Here is an 18892-nt window from a genome sequence, read left to right as displayed (position 1 = left end):
CCCAGTCCTGAATGCCGAATCTGCGGCCCTTTCATAGATGAGCACTCTGCAGCCACCGCAGAAGAAACACCCTTGTCCTTGGAGACAGGGTTATCCGCTGATGCATCTGAAGATGCGATCCGGACCATTTTCCCAGCAGATCCCACTGAAAGGTTCTTGCGTGAAATCTACCGAATGGGATCGCTTTGTAAGAAACCACCATTTTTCACAGGACCCTTTGTGCAATGATGCACTGATACTTTTCCTGGTTTTAGGAGGTTCCTGACTAGCTCGGATAACTCCCTGGCTTTCTTCTCCGGGAGAAAACATCCTTTTCTGGACTGTGTCCAGAATCATCCCTAGGAACATTAGACGTGTCGTCGGAAAAAGCTGCGATTTTGGAATATTTAGAATCCACTCGTGCTGTCGTAGAACTACTTGAGATAGTGCTACTCCGACCGCCAACTGTTCACTGGACCTTGCCCTTATCAGGAAAGCGTCCATATTTCTTTTAGGAAGAATCATCATTTCGGCCATTACCTTGGTAAAGACCCGGGGTGCCGTGGACAATCCAAACGGCAGCGTCTGAACTGATAGTGACAGTTCTGTACCACGAACCTGAGATACCCTTGGTGAGAAAGGCAAAATTTGGACTTGTAGGTAAGCGTCCCTGATTTCCAGTGACACCATATCGTCCTGGTTCGCTATCACTGCTCTGAGTGACTCCATCTTGATTTGAACCCTTGTATGTAATTGTTCAAATCTTTTAGATCTCACCGAGCCGTTTGGCTTCAGTACCACAATATATTGTGGAATAATACCCCTTCCCTTGTTGTAGGAGGGGTACTTTGATTATCACGTGCTGGGAATACAGCCTGTGAATTTTTTTCCAATACTGCCTCCCTGTCGGAGGGAGACGTTGGTAGAACTTGTGAGGGGAAGACGTCTCGAATTTCCAATGTACACCTGGGATACTACGTGTAGGATCCAGGAGTCCACTTGCGAGTGAGCCCACTGCGTGCTGAAACTCTTGAGATGACCCCCCACCGCACCTGAGTCCGCTTGTATGGCCCCAGCGTCATGCTGCGGACTTGGCAGAAGCTGTGGAGGACTTCTGTTCCTGGGAATGGGCTGCCTGCTGCAGTCTTCTTCCCTTTCCTCTAACCCTGGGCAGATATGACTGGCCTTTTGCCCGCCTGCCTTTATGGGTACGAAAGGACTGAGACTGAAAAGACTGTGTCCTTTTCTGCTGAGTTGTGACTTGGGGTAACAAAAGTGGATTTTCCCGCTGTTGCCATGGCCACCAGGTCCGATGGACCGCCCCTTTATACGGCAATACTTCCATGTGCCGTCTGGAATCTGCATCACCTGACTACTGTCGTGTCTATAAACATCGTCTGGCAGATATGGACATCACATCTACTCTTGATGCCAGAATGCAAATATCCCTCTGCGCATCTCGCATATATAGAAATGCATCCTTAAAATGCTCTATAGTCAATAAAATATTGTTCCTGTCAAGGGTATCAATATTTTCAGTCAGGAAATCCGACCAAGCCCCCCCAGCGCTGCACATCCAGGCTGAGGCGATTGCTGGTCGTAGTATAACACCAGTATGTGTGTATATACTTCTTAGGATATTTTTCAGCTTCCTATCAGCTGGCTCCTTGAGGGCGGCCGTATCTGGAGACGGTAACGCCACTTGTTTTTATAAGCGTGTGAGCGCCTTATCCACCCTAAGGTGTGTTTCCCAACTCGCCCTCACTTCTGGCGGGAAAAGGTATACCTCCAATAATTTACCATCGGAGGAAACCCACGTATCATCACACACTTTAATTTATCTGATTCAGGAAAAACTACAAGTAGATTTTTCCCACCCTACATAATACCCTTATTTGTGGTACTTGTAGTATCAGAAATATGTAACACCTCCTTCATTGCCCTTAACATGTAACGTGTGGCCCTAAAGGAAAATACGTTTGTTTCTTCACCGTCGACACTGAAGTCAGTGTCTGTGTCTGTGTCGACCAACTGAGGTAAATGGGCGTTTTTACAAGCCCCTGACGGTGTCTGAGACGCCTGGACAGGTACTAATTTGTTTGCCGGCCGTCTCATGTCGTCAACCGACCTTGCATCGTGTTGACATTATCACGTAATTCCTAAATAAGCCATCCATTCCGGTGTCGACTCCCTAGAGAGTGACATCACCCATACAGGCAATTTGCTCCGCCTCCTCACCAACATCGTCCTCCTACATGTCGACACACACGTACCGACACACAGCACACACACAGGGAATGCTCTGATAGAGGACAGGACCCCACTAGCCCTTTGGGGAGACAGAGGGAGAGTTTGCCAGCACACACCAAAAACGCTATAATTATACAGGGACAACCCCTTATACAAGTGTTTTCCCTTATAGCATTTTCACATATGTAATCATATCGCCAAATAAGTGCCCCCCCTCTCTGTTTTAACCCTGTTTCTGTAGTGCAGTGCAGGGGAGAGCCTGGGAGCCTTCCTCTCAGCAGAGCTGAGCAGGAAAATGGCGCCGTGTGCTGAGGAGAATAGGCCCCGCCCCCTAAAACGGCGGGTTCTTCTCCCGGAGTTTGTGAGATCTGGCAGGGGTTAAATACATCCATATAGCCTCAAGGGCTATATGTGATGTATTTTAGCCATACAAAAGGTATAATACATTGCTGCCCAGAGCGCCCCCCCCAGCGCCCTGCACCCTCAGTGACCGCTGGTATGAAGTGTGCTGACAACAATGGCGCACAGCTGCAGTGCTGTGCGCTACCTTATGAAGACTGAAAGTCTTCTGCCGCCTGTTTCTGGACCTCTGGACCTCTTCAACTTCGGCATCTGCAAGGGGGGTCGGCGGCGCGGCTCCGGGACGAACCCCAGGGTGAGACCTGTGTTCCGACTCCCTCTGGAGCTAATGGTGTCCAGTAGCCTAAGAATCCAATCCATCCTGCACGCAGGTGAGTTGAAATTCTCTCCCCTAAGTCCCTCGTTGCAGTGAGCCTGTTGCCAGCAGGACTCACTGAAAATAAAAAACCTAAAAACTTTTTCTAAGCAGCTCTTTAGGAGAGCCACCTAGATTGCACCCTGCTCGGACGGGCACAAAAACCTAACTGAGGCTTGGAGGAGGGTCATGGGGGGAGGAGCCAGTGCACACCACCTGATCCTAAAGCTTTATTTTTGTGCCCTGTCTCCTGCGGAGCCGCTAATCCCCATGGTCCTGACGGAGTCCCCAGCATCCACTTAGGACGTTAGAGAAAAACAGTTACAATATTGCACCCCTATTTTTCCTGAGTCCAGACGTATATATGCACATGTGCACTTTTGTCCCCCCCCCCCCCCCCCCCCCTTTTTTTAACCTTCCTTCTCTCTTTCCTCTTCTTCTATTTTTCATGTCAGACTGAATGGATTTTTTCACATATGTGAGAATTTTTTTTTTTTATGCCATACAAGAGTTAAAAAAGCAATTATGCAATTAGGATCAATTAATGTAACCTTTAAAAGAGGACTACATTTTGGAAGCAGCTATCCCTGACGAAGCCCCTAAGGGGGGAAACGCGTTGGAAGCTGCACCACTGTTCTACAGCAAGTACGAGCCCGAATCTTCTACGGACCACACACACACGCCGGCTAACGTAACCGGAAGCCGGAAACCGCGAAACCGGAAGCCAGAGTGGTGCGTTCCACAGACTGCTAGCTGTGTAGAACGACGGATCACCGCGGCTCTGGGAGGCGGCTGACATTATCAGAGGGGAACGAGGACGGCAGAGACGGGGGATCCACCATACTACCAGTAACAGGTACATGAGCGCTGTAATCGGCTAAAGTGTCACCAGAAAGTAGTGGATTTACCCCCATAAAGTTATTTATATGACTGTATGCTGCGGAAAGGTTCCCAATGTGGATTAAGCTATTTGCAGAGCAAAGTGTAGAAAGACAAGAGGCTGTACCGTTGGAATACTGCTATAGACTGGTTTAATAAAATACATCATAAAGCCTATTTGGCTAAGGATACCAGGTCTCAGGACAATTTTTGCCGTTGAGGCATTGACTTTTAATTCTGAATTGGTTCATTACAGAGTGGACTATATCCATTGAATGAACTAATCATTTTTTTATTTAATTTTATGCTTATTAAGCTATTTTTTAACTTGATATTATTAAATGTTATTTTCAGTCTGACATCAGTCTTTGTCTTTAAATGTTGCGCCAAGAATTCTGCATGTAATTAATTCCAACCAGTGAGGGTACTGGTTTAATCTACGGCTGCATCATTTTGTTTGTCACTCTTGTCATACTTTCTTCCTCCTTTTTTCTTTTTCTATTCTATCTGTCTTTCTGTAAAGGAGTTAGCGCAGATAATATTATACTCCAAAAAAACATTTAAGTTTGGCAGGCATCACGCACGGCCACCGAACTCTGGCGTCATTAAGTCCGGCCCAATATGTCCATCTTGCTCTCTTTCACCCTTGCCATGTTGGGAGGGAAGTGTTTAATTAGGCAGAGTATGAGTGCCAGTTTTGCGGACTTGCTGGACAGAAATGTAGTGTGCCAATTGGCTCATACACAGTGACTGAAATGACTGTATAAGATGCCAATGGGTGGTCTTCAGGTTGCCGGCGGCCGGGCTCCCGACGACCACCATACCGGTGCCGGAATCCCGTCCGCCGGTATACCAACAGGTTTTCTCCCTCTTGGGGGTCCATGACCCCCATGGAGGGAGAATAGATAGCGTCGCAAGGGGCTCATTTGCGCTCGCCCAGCTGTCGGTATGCCGGCGTCAGTATGCTGGCCGTCGGGAGCCCAACCGCCGGCATCACATACTACACCCGATGCCAACAATACAATGTCCTAACGTTCCACAGATGTTTACAGAACATAACTTTTTGTAATGACCGCCCCTTGGAGCTAAAGTACAGTAAGTCCCATTTCCAGACGTGATCCTTGCCACAGGTCTTTTCAAGACTGCGTAAGGAATATAATATGACAGCAGCAGCATAAACACACCGTCCGGGCTTGCGGAGCGCTGCTCGGTGCATCACTTTGGCCTGGAAGGGGTTAAGGTTTTTGCAGTGGGAGGAATGTAGATGGAGGAACCGGGAGGCTATTGGCTGGATGGTGGATAGGGGCTGTACTGCCATGGATATAGGTTGCTAATCCACCATTCCCTGCCTCTTTCAGTGTCTTCTCGTAAGGCTGCAAGTATTACCATTTCTTTCAGTAATTTACTGTTTCATTTTCCTTCTCTTTTTTGCATTTCTACCTTTCCTATATTCCTAATTCTACATCCTCTCTCCTATTCCTAACTCTTTTATTCCCTGCTGTGCCTCTCCTCTCCCCTGCGTATCCCCCTCAGCCCCCTCCCTACCTGTATCATGACGGCCCGTTCCCGTCCTGCCCGCAGCGCTGGCCTCCCCGCCCGGCTTTTAGATACCTCTGATGTCCCACCGGGTCGGGGGAGCCCTGCTGCGGCTGCGGTAAGGGAGACGAGGGCTGTGCTCGGCCGCCCGCCCGCGCTCCCCCACGTGCGCCCTCTCCATCTCCTTCCCCGCTGCGACCAGCGGCGGTGGACGGAGCGCCGGGGAGCCAGGGATGTGTCAGGCGGCTTGCCAGTGACGGCGTTTTGCCGTCCCTGGCCCCGCCGCTTGTTACAGCGGATGGCCGCACAGAACAGGGTCACGTGGGGCGGGGGACGGAGCTCCCGCCCTGCGGCTCGGCGGCTCTCCCCAGTCCCCAGTGCTGGCCGCACGGGTCACGTGGGGCGGGGGACGGAGCTCCCGCCCTGCGGCCCGGCGGCTCTCCCCAGTCCCCAGTATAAATAAATCTTGCAGGGGGGCCAGTGGCCGGGTGGGGGGTCGCGCGGCTGCCAGACGCAGGCGGTCCGGCCAGCCAGCGCGTGCTGCAAATCTGCAACACAGCAGGGGGACCCAGATGAGGCATACCCCCTCTGTGCCACTACCCCCTTACCCGTATCAATGCGGGCAGCGCCCGCCCGCGTTGGGGTGGGGCGTCGCCCCCGCTCCGCGTCAGCAAGGGGGGCATTACCCGTTGCGGACAGTGCGCTGCCGGTCATACAGGGGCGGGCCGCGCCCGCACGCGGTGTGCCTGCCCACCCGAACCCACCTTCCGTGGTGGGGCCCGGGGCGTCTGGCCCTTCCAGGGCACCCGCCTTGGCGAGTAGTCCGACCGTCGCCCGTGGCCACGCGGCTCCTGGCGGACACCGGCCGGGGTCACGCCTGCCGGCAACTCACCCCACTAGGGGTCGACGTGCGCAGGCGGCTCACGAACCAGCACCTCCTCCCCGCATCCAATTGTCTCCTGCCGACGCTTCTGCGGTCAGCTCTCAGTCCGATGTCGCGCCCCCCCCCCCCCCCCCTTCTAGTGGTGACGACTCTCCGACTTCTCCTACTGTGGCCGACGCTCGGGTCGGTAGACGGTCGAGGCGTCGGCGGTCTACCCGTGGTTTAGCGCAGCCAGACGGTTGTGCCATGATTCCTGAAAGTGAGGGATCCTCCGGGTCCTTGCTCCCGACAGGAAGTTTGCGTACCTCACGTCGGGCTCGTGACTCGTGGTGCGGGTCCTTTCTTACTTCGCCTGCCCCTGCAGCTGCACCCTTGGTGGACGCCACCGTCTTGTCCGCCATTTGTGCCGCTGTGGTGTCGGCGGTGGCTCCCTTGTTATCCTCCGTACTGAATCTTCCTCAGACCCCGACTGGTCCAAGGGGAGCGCGGTGACACCCCATAGCGGCTTGGGTACTCGCTCCAGCACCTCTAGCATAGGAAGCAGCGCGGGCAGGATTTCCGGCAAGCGTAGCAGGCGCAGGCGTCGGGGCAAAGATTCCTCCCTTGCCTCTACTTCCTCGGAGGGTCTGTCCTCCTTAGATGGTGGCTTGCACAGGGTCAAGCGTCGCAGACGACGTGACCGTCGGTATTCCGCCTCGTCCGCTTCCAAAGTATTGGTGGAATCGGACACCGTGCACTGCGCCAATACGGCGGTACTACGTGGACTCAGGCCCCGGGACCGTATCCGTAAGGGCCAAGGGTGGTCATTTCGAGTTGTTCGCTCTGTAATTTAATTCGCATCGCAGCGATTTTCCGCTTAGTGCGCATGCGCAATGTTCGCACTGCGACTGCGCCAAGTAAATTTGCTATGCAGTTAGGTATTTTACTCACGGCTTTTTCTTCGCTCCGGCGAACGGAGTGTGATTGACAGGAAGTGGGTGTTTCTGGGCAGAAACAGGCGGTTTTATGGGCGTGTGGGAAAAAACGCTACCGTTTCTGGGACAAACGCGGGAGTGGCTGGAGAAACGGAGGAGTGTCTGGCCGAACGCTGGGTGTGTTTGTGACGTCAAACCAGGAACGACAAGCACTGAACTGATCGCACTGGCAGAGTAAGTCTCGAGCTACTCAGAAACTGCACAGAGATGTCTTTTCGCAATATTGCAAATCTTTCGTTCGCAATTTTACGATGCTAAGATTCACTCCCAGTAGGCGGCGGCTTATCGTGAGTAAATCTGCTAAAAGCGGCTAGCGAGCAACAACTCGGAATGAGGGCCAATATGTGAACATTTTTGCCCTTACCAGCGACGATCGCATAGCCTTGCTTTCGGCTACGAAAAAGGGGCAGGGTAGCGAGGACGCTTTGCGGTCCTATCAGAATTGGGTCCGCTGCATGTGGATCTTGGCGGCGTGTTACCTGGAGACGCGCCCGGATGAACACATGAACGTGGTGCGCTATCAATTTCTCATACACGTGTTGTACCATAAGTACAAAGGATCAGCCTGGCGGCGCTACGACGAGGATTTCCGACGCAAACAACGCGGGCGGCAGACCTTTAACTTTGGTAAAAAAGACGTGGAATTGTGCTCTGAACTGACACAGGGTTCGGCCGGCACTGATGACGGCGGCACGGCAAGACGATGGGCAAAAAGACCTGCCTCTCGTTCTGCCGGCTTTCGCAGAGGCGCAGGGCGCGCGGGGCATGGGAAATGCATCGCTTTTAATGAGGCACAATGCGACTTGGGGGGCCGGTGTCGTTTTTGCCACTCATGTATCAGATGTGGCGGGGGCCACAGGATTAAGGATTGCCCCAGTCCGGGGACCGGGAGTGCTTTTGGCTCGCAGCCCCGACAGAGTCGCGCTCCCGCGGCCACCGGCGCTGGTCACAGCTCCCACCCCGATTAGACTTCGGGCACTCATTCCCTGGCTGCGACGATACCCGCGGTCGGTGGACGCCCAGTTTTTACACTCGGGTTTCGTGTCGGGTTTCCCCTTGCCGATACATGGCCGGGTGGGTCCCGAGGCGGGTACAAACCTGCGTTCGGCTCGGGAGTTTCCGGACGTGCTCCGGCACAAGGTAGACACAGCGGTGGCGCTAGGGAGGATGATAGGCCCTTTCCGGGAAACCCCCTTGCCAGATTTGGTCTTGTCCCCCGTAGGCATAGTGCCCAAAAAGGCCGAGGGCAAATTTCGCCTCATCCAACACCTTTCCTGTCCTATGGGGTCCTCGGTTAATATGCTATCCCTGCTGACCAGTGTAGGGATACCTATCCTTTGATTCGGCCATAGACACCATACGGTCTTTTGGCCCTGGGGCAGTTATGTGTAAGTTGGACATCCAGTCTGCGTTTCGTCTCCTTCCGCTGCACCCTTCCGCCTTCAGGTTTATGGGTTTTAAGCTGGACGATGGCTACTACATAGATCGGTGCCTCCCTATGGGTTGTTCCATCTCTTGCGCCTACTTTGAGAGATTCAGTTCCTTCCTCCACTGGTGTCTCGTGCAGGCAACGGGCAAACGGGGAATTTCTCATTACTTGGACGATTTTCTTTTTATCGGCCCCTCAGACTCCCCTCGCTGCGTCAACTTGCTGCAAAGGGCTCTGGCCCTCTTTGCATGCTTCGGGGTTCCGGTTGCACCAGAAAAGACGGAGGGTCCCTCAGCCTCCTTGGTTTACCTCGGGATTCAGATCGATACGGTCGGTGGTCTCTGTAGGCTTCCTTCGGACAAGGTGTTGCGTTTACGTAACGGCATCCTATATGCGCTGTCCGCGGGCAAGCTCACTCTCAACCAGGCCCAATCCTTATTGGGCCTGTTTAACTTTGCTTGCAAAGTGATCCCCACGGGAAGGGTTTTCTGTAGAAAATTGGAACGGGCTACCGTGGGGGTTAGACGCCCGCATCATTTCCTCAGGTCGTCCCTCGAAATCCGTTGGGATTTAAGCATTTGGGACGTATTTCTCGTTCGTTTCAACGGCATCTGTATTTGGCAGGAGGCGGTCGTGTCTAGCCCGACCCTGGAGCTGTTCACGGACGCCTCCGGCGCTTTCGGGTTCGGTGCTTATTTCGCGGCCCGTTGGTGCACCTCTCCTTGGCCGCATGCCTGGCTTCGCAAGGGCCTCACTACGAACATGCTGTTGCTGGAAATTTTTCCTATTCTGGTCGCTTTGGAATTATGGCGCGATGCCCTGCGTAATAAACATGTTGTCTTCTGGTGCGACAATCTGGGCATGGTTTTTGTCATCAACCGCCAAAAATCCACGTCCTTGCCGGTATTGCGGGTCATTGCGCAGATAGTCTTGTTATGTTTGGTGAACAACATTACGTTGCGAGCCAAGCATGTCCCTGGCGTGCGTAACGAAATTGCAGATGCCCTGTCACGCGGTGATTTGCAGCGATTTAGGCGCTTAGCTCCTGCAGCTCTCCGCCATGGGAAATTATGTCCTGCTTCTGTGTGGCGGGTTATCCACCCGGATTGGAGGCGTTAGCCCACAGGTCATTGGCCCCTGCAACTTTTGCGGCCTATCGTGCCGCCTGGGAGCGGTGGTGTCGCCTCCTCCTGGAGAGAGGCCAATGTGGTAAGACCTCTCATGTTTACTTTTAGACTACATCTGGGTTCTGTACTCCGACGGGATTTCGCGGGCGTCTGTGAACAGGGTTCTGGCAGGTATAACTGACTTTCTGCAGCTGCGGGGGGAAGCGGATTTTACGAAGTCCTTTTTCCTCCGGCGGGTGTTGAAAGGTTGGGCTCGGGCGACTCCGCCCCTCCCGTATACTCGCCAGCCGATCACCGGTGCTTTGCTGAGGCGGATTTTGGGATCCCTACAGAGCTTTTGCTTTTCGGGGATACGAGGTTCGCCTCTACCAGGCGGCCTTTACTATGGCCTTCCATGGTGCGTTCAGGGTGGGTGAGCTGGTGTCCGTCTTTCGGGCTTCTGTCTCGCCCATGCTGGAGGCCCACGTCGTCGTCCGCCCCGACGGTTTATGGTGCAGGATTCAGCGCTCCAAGACTGACGTAGCCGGCAGGGGGCAGTGGGATCGAATGGGTACGGCTCGCACACAGGGCATTTGTCCAGTTTCCGCGGCCCGGGCATATTCGTCCATACGGCCTCCAACACCCACCGGGTGGCTCGTCCATAGCGACGGCTCCCTGTTGACCAGATATCAATTCCGGTCGGTTTTGGGGCGTTGTATTTTGTACCTGGGTCTATCTCCGGCCGACTATGGGACTCACTCTTTCCGCATCGGCGCCGCTTCAGCTGCCGCTGCAGCGGGTTGGTCCGAGGTCGAAGTCCGGGCACTGGGTAGGTGGAGGTCTGGTGCAGTCAGACGCTATATCAGGCCTTTTCCTCCCAGTGCGCCCTTTGAGGACTAGCCGCTCGTCGCAGTTGCACTTTGTGATTGCGGGGGCCTTGAGGAATTTTTGTTTTATCGTTGGTTTTAATTTCGGCTTTTGCCGGCCGACGAAGTTTTGTTTTCGCCTCAAGTCAAATTGGGCGGCCCCCCCCCCAATCCCTCCCCGTTAGGGATGCAGTCAGGTTTCTCATTTACATACCTTATTTATTTCAATTTTAACCTTCGTCACGCCGGTCTGACAGGGTGCATTTGTCGCCGGCTGGCATGCTGATCTTCCTGGAAGACATTATTCACATTCGGTCCCTTTAGATAGTTTTTTCTTTTTTGATAGTCCATTGGGTTTTTCTTTCGTGCTTTCTTAGGTCTCTTTAGTTAGTTTTTCTGTTTTGTTGTGTGGGTTTTTTAGTTCGGTGGCGGTGGCAGGTTGGTAACCTGGCAGTTGGCCGGTTTTTCTGAACGGTTACTTAAATTTAATGATGAGTTCACAGTTAGTCAGTTTGGGTGTACTTAGAGGTAATTTTATATCTTTTAGAATTAGTTTACGGGCATCATTTTGACAAGTGGGTCCATATAATTAGTATAAAACATATGTGGATGGCGGGGCCGGTGGCCCAATTTTTTATCCCGTAGGGGCGGAGTGTACCTCCGTCCCTGCAACCGTTGGTGGACAGGGGTAGTGGCAGAAGGTCGACCCCTGTCCTTGGATTTTGATTTTCGATGTCTGGGATGGAGGCAGGAGGCCGATCCCGGAACATCTGGGGCAGGAGGCTCCCTCACACATATGTTTTTTATTGCTTGTTTTTATGTATTATAATGTTTATCACCCATGTTACGTTTATATTGCTTAACCGTTCTTCTCCCCGCCACCTTTAGTTAGAGAGGGAAGTCTGCATTTTAGTTTTAGTATTTAATAGGCCTCCCTCTCAGTCAGAAAATAAAAGCTGACCCCTTTCACGCCAACTACAGTTGTGGTGTCTTTATTTCATAAGATAAGTGTGCTTGAGTGGCGCGTGGAAGCATCTGACGTGTGAGGTTTAAGACTGCGTAAGGAATATAATATGACAGCAGCAGCATAAACACACCGTCCGGGCTTGCGGAGCGCTGCTCGGTGCATCACTTTGGCCTGGAAGGGGTTAAGGTTTTTGCAGTGGGAGGAATGTAGATGGAGGAACCGGGAGGCTATTGGCTGGATGGTGGATAGGGGCTGTACTGCCATGGATATAGGTTGCTAATCCACCATTCCCTGCCTCTTTCAGTGTCTTCTCGTAACCCGCCCTCCCGCCCTAAAAAACAAAACAGTTGGTTTTTGTTTTTACTGTTGGGTTCATTGTGTCGGCTTTCGGTGGCCGGTTTTTCTGAACGGTTACTTAAATTTAATGATGAGTTCACAGTTAGTCAGTTTGGGTGTACTTAGAGGTAATTTTATATCTTTTAGAATTAGTTTACGGGCATCATTTTGACAAGTGGGTCCATATAATTAGTATAAAACATATGTGGATGGCGGGGCCGGTGGCCCAATTTTTTATCCCGTAGGGGCGGAGTGTACCTCCGTCCCTGCAACCGTTGGTGGACAGGGGTAGTGGCAGAAGGTCGACCCCTGTCCTTGGATTTTGATTTTCGATGTCTGGGATGGAGGCAGGAGGCCGATCCCGGAACATCTGGGGCAGGAGGCTCCCTCACACATATGTTTTTTATTGCTTGTTTTTATGTATTATAATGTTTATCACCCATGTTACGTTTATATTGCTTAACCGTTCTTCTCCCCGCCACCTTTAGTTAGAGAGGGAAGTCTGCATTTTAGTTTTAGTATTTAATAGGCCTCCCTCTCAGTCAGAAAATAAAAGCTGACCCCTTTCACGCCAACTACAGTTGTGGTGTCTTTATTTCATAAGATAAGTGTGCTTGAGTGGCGCGTGGAAGCATCTGACGTGTGAGGTTTATTGAATTGGTATGGCTACGTTACACATGGAGAGATAACAGGCAAGGCAACTTGCATCTAAATTAAGAGTCCCCAAATTTTGAAAAACAGGTATACTATTGGACAATATTCCCCTATGTGCCTCAAAGGCCCCATGCGTCACATGCCCCCCAGCAGTGTGTTCCACTACATGCCCCCCTGTGTGTCCCCATACATTGCACTACGTATATCACTGCACTATGGACCTAATTCAGACCTGATCACTAAGGTGTGTTTTTTGCATCCCTGCGATCAGGTAGTCGCCGCCTACAGGGGGAGGAGGAAATCGCTGTGCAGGGGTGCGATCGCATGTGCAGGAGAGCTGCACAAACAGAAGTTTGTGCAGTCTCTGCGCAGCCCAGGACTTACTTTTCCAGTGCGATGATAGGGGGCAGAGCTGACATCAGAAACCCTCCCTCCAAACGCCTGGACCCTCCCGCTTTTCTCTGAACACTCCTTAAAAACGGTCAGTTGCCACCCACAACAGCCTCTTCCTGTCAGTCACCTTGCGATCGCCCATGCGATCGCTTTTCTCGCACCATCCCGTCACTGCCCGCCGAACCCCGTAGCTGCGGACCGACGTGCCTGCGCATTGTGGTGAATACGTATGTGCAGTTCAGACCTGATCGCAGGCTGTATGAAAACGCAGCCTAGCGATCAGGTCTGAATTAGGCCCTATACCATAACACTTCATCACTGCACTACATTCCCCTATCAACTGCACTACATCACTACACTACATCTCCCTACATGCTGAACTACATCACTACACTACCTCCCCCTACATGCTGAACTACATCACTACACTACATCCCCTTTTATGCTACACCACATCAGTGCACTACATGCCCCTATATACTGCAATACATTACTACACTACATAACCTATATGCTACACTACATCACTACACTACATCCCCATATATGCTACACCACATCAGTGCACTACATGTCCCTATATACTGCAATACATTACTACACTACATAACCTATCAACTGCACTACATCACTACACTACATCCCCCTACACGCTGAACTACATCACTACACTACCTCCCCCTACATGCTGAACTACATCACTACACTACCTCCCCCTACATGCTGAACTACATCACTACACTACATGTCCCTATACGCTGTATACATACCCTATATGCTACACTACATCACTACACTACATCCCCTTTTATGCTACACCACATCAGTGCACTACATGCCCCTATATACTGCAATACATTACTACACTACATAACCTATATGCTACACTACATCACTACACTACATCCCCCTATAAGCTACACCAAATCCCCCCATCTGGGAGGCAAAGCGGAGGTTGATACTGCTAACTGAGAGCACAGTGCCGATAATAAAGTCTGTCTTTAAACTCAGTACAAAGCTGCTGTAGTGATACTCAGTGAGAGTTGGAGGTTGCCCCCCCCCCTAGTTGCGGCCCTGGTGTTGGTGGGGGAGTTACATTGACCAGGCCTCTGAAGGGTCAAGGCCCAAAAGTGAAGGGGTGGTGTGCAGGGGTGGCATAACTGTGAACACCAGTAGGAGGTATAGCCACGCCCCCTACAGTGGCCACGCCCTCCCAGTACCCACACCCGGGTTCTACGTCACAACTTGCTAACCACAAACTGCAGAAATGATGCATTTTTTTCCATATATGGATAGAGAAAATTCCAGACAACAGAATTATCTATAGACTATTCTTACTTTATTTGCTGTTCGATATCTTTAATATCCAGAGCTTGGGTTTGGTGCACGTGGAACGCCTGCAACTCCTGGTGAAGTTTCTGCTGGGTGTTGTAGTGTTTCTCTAGGGTCTGGCAGTTGTCTTCTATGATACGTTTGCTTGGACCACTATCTCCAGATGCAAAGTTCACTCCTAGTTTCTGGAGGAATTCCTGATGGGTGAGATGACCCTTTCCGTCCGGATCGTACCTAGGATGCCAAAATTCACAATGTCAGCAAAAGAAGACAAAAATGTTTGCAAGATAGATGTACAACAGGAAAGTAGAAATAATACTGTACTCTGCGGGGTTCCTGGGCTGGGCGAGATCAGGGAGCACACAAAGCTACATGCAGAGTTTGGGAGAGATTACCACTAGTACTTGGACTGCGGCTGGCATCGCTTAGACTAGTGTTGTCTGTGGCCCAGTTGCGGATCTTGCCACGGGCGAACAGGACTTTTGCCCGGGGCGCCGCCTTCCGGAGGGCGCCGGCGCCACCCGGAGGGCGCCGCACCATGGCAAGATCCACTACTGCTGTGCCCTCCGCTGCCCGCTGTGTCCCCCTGTGAAGGGAACTAGACGCGTAGCGCCAAGTTTCCCTTCATGGAGAGGACCTTTGCTGTGCGGTGCGCGATGACGTAATCGCGCACCGCTCAGCATTTCAGCGGCGCTACTACTGTACAGGGGGCGTAACTGACCACGCCCCCTGTGCAAAGCCACGCCCCTATGCACTGCCCAGGGCGCAAAAAGGGCTCGAACCGACCCTGCTGTGGCCACAGATTTGGGACTGGGGTAGATTGTGGGTGAGGGTTTTACCCAATATAAGGTTCATAGCTTGTGTGAATCCGCACTGTGCATGCTTCAAAAATAGACGCAGGCAAGTATGCATTTTGATCGCATTACTTAGGCTGGGAACACACTTTTGCGATCGCTTGGCTGATCGGGTTTCACGCGCCGGATCAGCCCAGCAATGTGTATCCAGCGTGACCGCCTGTGATCCCCTGTGAGGGGGCATCAGCATCAGTGAGGTGAGCAGCAACTCTATGGGATCAGGATAAATATTAAACCTTACATAAGATGCGATCTCTCGATCCCGACCGTTGCAAATGCGGTTTATGCTGTTTATAGACTAACGTTCTTGCAACAGTACTGCAAACACACTTAACGAGGTGTGGCTATTAAATAACGAGACAGATGCCATAATTTATGTTTCCTTACATTAAGTACATTTTAAATCTATTCCCCTTCTATGTACTCCTCTTCTGCATTCACACACCGCTGCATTCTTATTTTCCATTGTTCAAAGCCGTACTGTAGCTCATTATCTCCTAGCTGTCTCAACAGCTGTCGTTTTCTTTTTTACCTCAGTAACTGATACAAAATGGGTTCCCTAGAGAACAGATATGACTTTAGGGGGGGGGGGGGGGGGGGGGAGAAGTCACATGGCGCTATGTCTGGTGAGTATGGAGGGTGTTCTAGCACTGCAATCTGTTTCTCGGACAAAAACTGCCTCACAGAGGGAGCTGTGTGGGCTGATGCGTTGTCCTGATGGAGGATGAAACCATTTTTCCACAACTCTGGTCTCTTTCATCTGAAGGTTCTAGAACACTATTGCACCTTTTTGTACCCAGTCTGCCAAAATGACATCCTTGATATAAAAGAAAATAATTAACATAGGCTTTGAATTTGCTCTGACGTGCTTTCATTCTTGGTGATGGTGGTCCAGTGCATGGACTGGCATTTTGTCTTAGGATCGTCCTGAAAGATCATTGTTTCATCAAAAAGCTGTGAATACGCTTGAATTTGTTCCATAATGGAGGTCATTCCGAGTTGATCGCTAGCTGCCGTTGTTCACTGCGTACGATCAGTGAAAAAAACGGCTAATCTGTGCATGCGTATGCACCGCAGTGCGCACGCGCGTCATACGGGTACGTAGTCCTTTGTGGTTTTGCACTGGTTCTAGTGACGATTCCAATCGCACAGCCGAACGCAACGAGATTGACAGGAAGTGGGAGTTTTTGGGTGTCAACTGACCGTTTTCTGGGCGTGGCCGAGCGTTTGCTGGGAGGGTATCTGACGTCATTACCGTGTCACTCGTCGCAGCAATCATCGCACAGGATAAGTAACTACAGGGCGGGTCTTGTTCTGCACAAAATGTGTTTGCAGGCGCTCTGCTGCGCAGGTGTTCGCACTCATGCAAAGCGAAAATACACTCCCCCGTGGGCGGCGACTATGCGTTTGCACAGCTGCTAAAAACGGCTAGCGAGCGATCAACTCGGAATGACCCCCAATGTCTGTACAATTCGCTTTTGGTTTTCTTTCTACTCGGCAGTGAGAATACTTGGAACCATCTTAGCACAAACTTTTGTCATGTTAAGATCTTGATGCAAAACTTACCCAACGGTTTCTTTGTTGATGTTTACCATTTCTCCATCATTCGGATGGGATCAATATGATTTACCGACGGCAGCATACAGACAATGGCATCCCAGCCGCTAGTATGCTGGAAGCGGGGCAAGTGCAAAGAGTCCCACAAGTGGGAATAACCCTTGATAGCCGGGATTCCGGCTGTTGGCATTGTCAGTTGTCGAGATTCCAGCGTCTGTATCCTGACCGCCGGGATTACGACAGCCGGCAAATTAACTGCATCCCCATTTGGATGCTGAGTCAATGATCAATTCTAACAATTTTCTCAATGTTTTCCACATTTTCATTTGTTTCTGATGTGCAAGGCCTTTTGGGATGTTCATGATCTTCGACATTCTCACAACCATCGCTAAATCTTTTGTGCCACTCAAACACACGTGCACAATCTGCCCCGTAAACATGGGTTAGCGTATGGAAAGATTTAGTGGCCGTTTTGTTCATTTAACTAAAAATTTTAAGTTGATACGTTGCTCTACTTTTGACCTAAGCATTTGTACGACGCACGGAAAAATCACAATTTGTTTGTGTGACAGCAAACTATCTGTGCGAGAGGGGTAAGACTTGCAAAACCATTTTGGTATAGTTCAGTGGTTCTCAAACTCGGTCCTCAGGACCCCACACGGTTCACGTTTTCCATGTCACCCGGCAGCTGCACTGTGTATCACCAACTGTCACATTTGAAAAATCTACAGGTGACCTGCAAAACATGAACCGTGTGGGGTCCTGAGGACCGAGTTTGAGAACCTGTGGTATAGTTCAAGGTCAGTGTTCCCCCACTCCACTTAACTTATGCAGTATGGTTTATATTTTTACAAGTCTTGTTATTTAATAGCCGCACCTCGTATATAATCGTCGGGCCGTTCACCCGAAATCGTTTGTATATGTGTGTACCCAGCTTTATTTTTCAAATAGGGGAGCCGCACCAACTGCCAGTGAGTCCCGGCGGCGGCTGGTGATGTTTGGCAGTGTATGGGGTGGTAGTTGGTGTGGCGCCCCTATTTGAATTTTAGATTTCGCTGCAGCCCCACCTCTGGAGCCACCGCTAATTGGCATTGTAATTGGTTGCTTTGTTTCAGAGTTATATGGCAAAATGTCCACCTGCCATTTACAATGCATCACCATTGTGCCCTGGAAAATGTGACAGTTGGTGAACTCTCCCTGTCCACCTGCTGGGTGACCTGGAACATGTGACCTGCTGGGTGGTCTAGAAAATGTGACAGTTATTTGCAGCCACCCACTAAGCAGGGATTTTTTGACTAATAAGGGGATGAAAAGGGGTAAAATGTCCCATCCAGCAAACCTTTGCCCGGTTGAAACAGGACACATCAGCTAGTTTTATTTAATAGTGATAGTTGGTGTCAATTGTTATTTACTAAATAGAATTTAACATTCCTGTCTTGCTGATTGTCTGTCAGAATAAACATACGACAAAACTGTGTTCACAGAGAAGGAATTTTAAGTACTTTATTTGAGTTCATGTTTGTTTTTATACTTACTGACTTATTTAGCTATAAATGGATTTATAGTTGATCTTTTGTGGGAGTGAAAACTTCATAAGCTTTACAAAGACACCTGATTATATTATATGGTATAACAGAACTTGGCCACCCAATGGAAAAAAAAACCCTATATACTTATATGTTATAAAAGAAGGAATGTGTTTTGCAATTTAATTCTTATAAATATTACAAAGTCGTTTCACATCAGGGATGGAATGTTAATATCTTGTATATAACGAAAGATGTTCGGGAGCACAGAGTAATAAGTGCATTTAAAAACTAAAAAAAAATGTCCATTTAAAAATATGTAAGAAATGTGAATAGTATGCGCAAAAAATAAGAATTTACTTACCGATAATTCTATTTCTCGTAGTCCGTAGTGGATGCTGGGGACTCCGTCAGGACCATGGGGATTAGCGGCTCCGCAGGAGACAGGGCACAAAAGTAAAAGCTTTAGGATCAGGTGGTGTGCACTGGCTCCTCCCCCTATGACCCTCCTCCAAGCCTCAGTTAGGATACTGTGCCCGGACGAGCGTACACAATAAGGAAGGATTTTGAATCCCGGGTAAGACTCATACCAGCCACACCAATCACACTGTACAACCTGTGATCTGAACCCAGTTAACAGCATGATAACAGCGGAG

At 50.5% G+C, this 18892-nt stretch overlaps 1 protein-coding gene across 3 annotated transcripts in view; it reads right to left on the bottom strand.

Moving 5' to 3' along the window:
* Window positions 1-18892, bottom strand: part of EFCAB6 (EF-hand calcium binding domain 6) — a 411320-nt gene that overhangs the window by 59034 nt on the left and 333394 nt on the right. For all 3 annotated transcript variants that reach the window (XM_063928921.1, XM_063928922.1, XM_063928923.1), the window contains one exon: window positions 14306-14533. In XM_063928921.1, coding sequence (XP_063784991.1) covers window positions 14306-14533 — 228 coding nt within the window. The remainder of the gene's footprint in view (window positions 1-14305; window positions 14534-18892) is intronic.

Source organism: Pseudophryne corroboree, chromosome 6 (assembly GCF_028390025.1).
Source record: "Pseudophryne corroboree isolate aPseCor3 chromosome 6, aPseCor3.hap2, whole genome shotgun sequence".
Lineage (NCBI taxonomy): Eukaryota > Metazoa > Chordata > Amphibia > Anura > Myobatrachidae > Pseudophryne > Pseudophryne corroboree.
This window is presented reverse-complemented; position numbering and strand designations above follow the sequence as displayed.